Source organism: Fonticula alba, assembly GCF_000388065.1.
Source record: "Fonticula alba strain ATCC 38817 unplaced genomic scaffold supercont2.6, whole genome shotgun sequence".
Classification (NCBI taxonomy): domain Eukaryota; order Rotosphaerida; family Fonticulaceae; genus Fonticula; species Fonticula alba.
The window spans coordinates 140260-146319 of NW_009242976.1; the positions used below are offsets into that span (position 1 = coordinate 140260).

General features: G+C 63.9%; 2 protein-coding genes across 2 annotated transcripts in view; both read left to right on the forward strand.

Annotated features, from left to right (window-relative positions):
• Window positions 1-1261, forward strand: part of H696_03694 (hypothetical protein) — a gene marked incomplete at both ends in the record, with an annotated part of 1742 nt that extends 481 nt beyond the window's left edge. Inside the window, 2 exons of the mRNA XM_009497557.1 lie at window positions 55-224; window positions 475-1261. Of these exons, the coding sequence (XP_009495832.1) occupies window positions 55-224; window positions 475-1261 (957 nt within the window). The remainder of the gene's footprint in view (window positions 1-54; window positions 225-474) is intronic.
• A 1321-nt stretch (window positions 1262-2582) lies between these two features.
• H696_03695 (hypothetical protein) lies at window positions 2583-5957 on the forward strand. The gene is made up of 3 exons (XM_009497558.1): window positions 2583-3748; window positions 4137-5063; window positions 5265-5957. The coding sequence occupies exons 1-3, from the start codon at window positions 2680-2682 to the stop codon at window positions 5837-5839; spliced, it is 2571 nt and encodes an 856-aa protein (XP_009495833.1). The 5' UTR covers window positions 2583-2679; the 3' UTR covers window positions 5840-5957.
• Window positions 5958-6060: the final 103 nt, after the last annotated feature.

Below are 6060 nucleotides of genomic sequence, written 5' to 3' on the forward strand. Positions count from 1 at the left end.
CTCGGCCGCCCTTCTCACCATTCCTCCCGCCGCTTCTGCCCCACAGTGTATCAGACCTTCGACGGGTCGTGCACCATCTTGCAGCAGCGCTCCCCTGCCGTCGAAGGGTGTGATGCTCACTGGGCACGGGAGCTGTTTGACTGGATCCTTCGTGCCGGCTTCTCTGACGTCTGGCTCTTGACTGGCCTGGACTCAGCCGTGCGTGTCGACACCGACCTCCTGACGTGCGTTCGGCTCCCCCCCTCTCCATCTCCCAACGACTACTCCTCTTCCTTTTTTTCCTCTCGCTCTGTCGCGCGCGCGCTCTCTCTCTCTCTCTCCCCTCGCACACGCGCGCATCAGTCGCGCATCTTCCCGCTCTCTCCTCTGCCCGGCACCCTCTCACACCGGCTTTTCCCGTCTCCTGCCCACTCCTTCTCCTTCTTTCCCCCCCCCCCACCTGCCCTGTCCTCCTGATTTGCCGCGTCCTTGCAGCGATGCCAAGATCTATTTCAGTGCGACCCCACTCTGGATGGCCCGGATGGCCGAGAACCCGCACCTGTCTTTGCTGGCCTCCTCTTGGAAGCCGACCGGCATGCTGGTCGCCACGCCGCCGACCCCGGAGCAGCTCGACCAGGCGCGAGCCGGGGCCCTTGCCGAGGCCAGCGCCCTGTGCCAGGCCGAGAGCGCCGCTTCGGCCAGTTCTCCGGCCCCTGCCACTGTGGGGTCCCCCTCGGCCGGCAGCCATACCGGCGGGACCACGCCCACCGGCACGTCGGTCCTTTCCAAGATGCTCTCTCTGTCGGCCGCCTACAGCGGCATTTCCCCGGTCTTCTTCGGGCTCGATGCCACCGCTGGCCGGGGGCCCACCACCAGCGCCGACCGGGAGCTCCTCGAGCAAGATGCCAAGCTCCCCACTGGCAGCGGCTTCTCCCAGTACATCCTCCAGCGGGCGGCGCTGCTGTCGGCACATGCGGCTTCCTCCGGCCCCGAGGGGACCTCCTCGATCGCCAGCGACGAGGCCAAGGGGGGGGCCGCCACTTCCGTGGTGACCCCCCCGGCTGTCGTGGCCTTGGCCCGCTTCACGGCCGACGGTGACAACAAGTCTGACGCCTACATCGTGGCCACGGCCGTGCATGCGGCCCTCTTCGCCGCGCCGGACGCGGCCAAACGCAATGTCGGCCCGGGTGGTGGCTTTGTTGAGACTTCGCTTGCCTGGCCACAGCCCTTCAGCTGGCGGCAGCTTTATGGTTCCCCCCTGCCCGATGCTCTCTTCACTTGAGTGTGTCCCAGCGTGGTGTGGGCGGTGGGCCGGCCCGTGAGAGGGGCGGAGTGGAAAAAAGAGCAATGCCCGGGGCCGGGGGAGAGCGGGGCCAGGTTATGGGGGTGATCGGGCAAATGGAGGGCCGAGGAGCGGTGTCTGAACCAGCGGGCGCCCCGTCGCGCGCTGATCCACCAACATTCCCTCCCTCTGTCGGTCTGTCCTCCTTTCGCCCCCGTTGTTCCTCCCCGTTCGCCTCTTTCTCCGTCTCCCTGTCTTCCTCCATGTCTCTGTGCTTGCCTGCCTCCCATTATTACTCCTCAGAGCCACCAGTGAAGTGTTCTCACATCGCATGCGCGCCGGCTGTGCCGCGCGCAATTGTACACTACAAACATCCCCGAATACAAATACAAGACGTACTGCCGAGTGTTGTCTGGCTTCGCGCGTGCTCCAGCCGTGCGAAACTGGCCGACACACTATCCCCCCTCCCACGAGAGCCATCCACCAACAACATGCCCACCCCGCGAGATGATCAAAACCAAATAGCAGGAGGGGCCGGCAGGATGTTCCCGGGCAAAGGAGGGCGCCGATGAAATCCCAGCCCGATCGGAAAGCGCACACATATTCGCACACACGCCCGCACGCGCACGCCCGCGCCTCGCCGGATGCGCAATCGGGGCGAGCAGGGCGCCTGACACTCCCGGCAGTCCAATCATATGATCTCACACGTGCCAGGTAGGCATATGACCTCGAGTCATGCCCACTGGTCGGCTTCCTCTCGCGGGAACCGCCGGACAGCGGGGGGGATGCTGGCGCAACAGAGCATCATCGCTGGTTCCCGAAACCCGAGGAATGAAGCTTGTGTCCAGGCATCCCCGCCTGGAGTGTCTGTGGCAGAGGTGGGAAGGGGGGGGGGGGGGGGGACCGGGCTAGGAAGGGGATGACTGTCTGGCGAAGGGAGGGGGCGCCACCTGGGACTCATCGGTGTCCCAGGGGACGGAGCAAGAGGAGGACAGAGAGAGAGAGAGAGAGAGAGAGAGAGAGAGAGAGAGAGAGAGAGAGAGAGACGGCGATTTGAATGGTCCCTTCTCTTTTTGCGCGTCGGGTCTTCCCAGCTCGTGAGCGGTGATTTCCCTCAGCATCTGGTGGTCTTTCAGAGCCCAGACCAATGCCGAGGAGCTCGTAAGCGTGTGTTGATCGCACAACGTTGTCGCCCCTCCCCCCCCCCGCCCCCCGCCTCCCCTGGGCCGCGGGAATGGAGGCCACAGCCGGGAAGGCTGGGATTGTGGGACTGCGGGCCGGGGAAAGCCATATATCAGCCTCCCGGCTCGCGGGCTGGCGGCGCGTCCGCCCTTGGGGCACATCTCCACTTTCGGCCGACCTCTCCACACCCCCCCCCCCTCGCCCGCCCGCCTCCCTCTTCTCCACCATCCTTGACCATGTCGGCCGCTGGCGACCGGTCGATATCCCCCACGGCCGGGCAGCCTTTGCTGACGGCCCTCGCGCTGTTTGCCCAGAAGGCTCTGGCTTTGGCTCCCCGGCTCATTCGAGAGTCTCCCCTCACTGCCCACCCTCGAATCCTGCTTGGGCTACTGTCCTTCGGGGCCGCCGGCTGGCTGGTGCACCTGTCTCGACAGAAGTTCATCGAGTTCCGCAACCAGCGGCACATTTCCGCCGACAAGACGGCCGAACTGACCTTCTTCCGTGCCCCCTCGGCCGACGACTCCGCGGAGCCGGGCAGTGCGGAGGCCGACGAGCGGCACAAGCAGGACCTCTTCATGGAGCCTCCCATCCAATACTCGTCCATCAATCACAGCATGTTCGAGGTCACGGCATCGGTGCTGCAGCCGCCCATCCCCACGGGCAGTTCTGACCCCGGTGCCAGCGCCGAGATGCCTGCTTCTGACGCCGGGCCCTCCTCTGCCGGGGCCCCGCCCGATGCCCATTCCACCGACCCAAGCACGGCCACCGCCGAGCCCGACTCCTCCAGCCCGGCCAGCGGCTTCAAGCCCATCACCGCCGAGGCCATGCTCCACAGCCGTCAGAAGCACCACTCCTCCCGGTGCACTGCGTCGCCGCTGTACTGGAATGACCACCTCTGCCGGCATGGCCTGCGCTTCGGCCCGCCGCTCGATGCGTCTGGCATCTTTTGCCGCCACGCCGAGTGCCAGATCACCTCGCTGCCGGTTCGCCTTTGGCGCAATCTCTCCCTGGCGGTGGACTGCCTGCTGACCGGTGTACCCCTGTCGGAGCACTTCTTCTCCAAGGGCCGGCCATGCCCGGATCCCAGCCACCTTGACATCTTCCGAGACGGGCCCCTCGTCCGGCGGATCAATCACCCCCTGTATGATGTGCCCCTGGACCATGAGCCCCCGATCATGACTCGCGGCCACAAAGTCCGGACCATGACGCTGGCCTCGCGCTCGGCCTACTCGCACCTCCCGATCTCGACGCCCATTGAGACGGCCAAGCTCCTGTCGGCCTTGGCTTTCGACTTGCAACTGCGCTGTGCGTCCCTCCTTTCTGCCTCTTTCATTTCGGTGGCTTTTTATTTGGGGTCTTGTTCCCTCTCCCCATTAGCGCCTAACCTCGCCTGCTCTACTCTTCGCCCTGGCCCCCCCCCCCCCTTCCGCCTTGTCTTTTCCCCTCCGCTTTGTCTCTCTCCCTCTGCTTTGTCTCTCTCCCTCTGCTTTGTCTCTCCCCCTCTGCTTTGTCTCTCCCCCTCTGCTTTGTCTCTCTCTCCTCCCTCTCCTCTCTCCCTCTCCTCTCTCCCTCTCCTCTCTCCCTCTCCTCCCTCCCTCTCCTCCCTCCCTCTCCTCCCTCCCTCTCCTCCCTCCCTCTCCTCCCTCCCTCTCCTCTCTCCCTCTCCTCCCTCTCCTCACTTTACTGGCTGCAGCCTCCATCGCGCACAGGTCAATCAGCTGCGACAATTGCAATATGTCCCCCCTGCTCGGGATCCGTTACACTTGCCTCAACTGCCCGAATTACGATCTGTGCCAACTCTGCGAGTCCATCCAAAGCCAGGCCCTTTTTGGCATCACCAGCCAGCATTTCATCAACACTCACCTTGAGAACAACGATTCGATCACCAAGTTCGAGTTGATCCACGACCCGCAGCACATTTTCATGAAGATCAATCTGCCCGTTTCCTCGATGCTCTCCTCCTTCACCACAAACATGCCGTTGATGTATCCCCCTCGGAGCTCGCCTCCCGGCATTCCGACCGCCAAATCCTTCAGCCTGCCATTCCTGACGGCCCCGGAGCTGGCCGAGATCGCCGCCGCCGAGCCCCTGCTCACGACCATGGAAATCTCCGGGCTGTTTGTCATCTTCACCTCGGTGCTGTCCGACCCGGAAACCATGCGCATCACTCGACCAGCCTTCTACGCGGCCCTCGGGCACTATTCCGGCTTCTCCATCCTCACGGAGGATGTCCTGCAGCCGCAGCCCGCCGACGAGGACCAAGGTGCCTCCGCCCCCCCGGCCCCGGCCCCCCTCCAGCCGGATGCCCTCTTCTCGGCTTCCCTTTCGGAGGTGCTGCATGCCGAGCAGGGTGCGGTGGCCGCGCTCTCCGGTCGCCCGGCCCCCGGGACCGCTGATTCCGATTCCTCTGCCCTGGCTGACGGGCTGGAGCATGCCATCCGCCTGGCCGTCGACCAAGTGGACTCGCAGTGCTCCCAGCGCGAGCTCCCTCCCCTGACATACATTGCCGATCGTCTGTACGATTTCTACGACTTCGATGGCGATGGCTACATTTCCTTCCAGGACTATGTTCATGCCTATGCCACCACGCATCGCGGATCCCAGTCGGCCATTCTCCAGTGTACGTCGGCCCCCTTGGGCTCGGTGGCCTACTTTTCCCCCCTTTTCTCCCCTCCCTCCTCCCGGTGTCCTGTCACGCATGGGTGCACAGAAAAAAAAACAACCCCGAAAACACCCCATGCGTATATGGGCTTGCTGCAGTCCACAACTGACCTTCGCTTTGTGGCCCGGGCCCGGGCCGAACCATCCCCACCACCTCCAGCCTTCTTCCGGATCGCCGACCAGGACCGTGATGGCCACATTGACAAGCACGACTTGAACCGCTTCCTGCGGGGCTGCTTCAGCCTGCTGCAGTCCACCATCTTCGACCAGCAGCGCATGTCCACCGAGGACAATGACTCGGCGGTCTGGAACTCATCCGTCATCCACCGGGACTCGGTGGTCTCGGATCATCCCGCGGCCGATGACGTGTTCACCCTCGGCAATGACCGGGTCCCGCATGACTGGGATCGGCCCCTGTCAGCCGCTCTTTCCCTCAACAGCTCGGACCTTCAGGATGGTGTGCCCTTCAGCGACATGCAGAGCACGCCGGCGGACCAGCTGCACGCCTTCCGCACCGCCTTCTCCGAGCTCGACTCCGAGGCCATGGTCGACCAGATGATTTCCCGCCACTCGGAGAAAATCTTCGCTCGTCTGCACACCAGCACCCCGGGTGTCATTACCAAGAAGGAGTTCTACGAGCAGATCATCCTCCCGCTCCAGCGCAAGGAGGACATCAGCCTGTCCGAGAGCAACCTCTACTATCTGACCTTCTTCACCGAGATGCTCTTCTTGTAAGGCAGTGCTCCAAAATACACGTCAAATAAAAAATGCACACATACACGGTCGCCGTCCGCTGGTCGGCCTCGGGGCCATCCTTCCATCGGGGCAGACGGGAGTATGGCATTCATGTCCCGCCTGTGTTTCCCGGTTTGCTTGTGTGCGTGTGTGCGTGTGTGCGTGTGTGCGTGTGTGCGGGTGTGCGGGGGTGTGCGTGTGTGCGTGTGTGCGTGTGTGCG

Coding starts and splice junctions, on each gene's coding strand:
- H696_03695 (XM_009497558.1), top strand. CDS start 2,680: ATGTCGGCCGCTGGCGACCGGTCGATATCCCCCACGGCCGGGCAGCCT. Junction 3,749..4,136: donor TTTCGACTTGCAACTGCGCT/GTGCGTCCCTCC, acceptor TACTGGCTGCAG/CCTCCATCGCGCACAGGTCA. Junction 5,064..5,264: donor CCAGTCGGCCATTCTCCAGT/GTACGTCGGCCC, acceptor CACCACCTCCAG/CCTTCTTCCGGATCGCCGAC.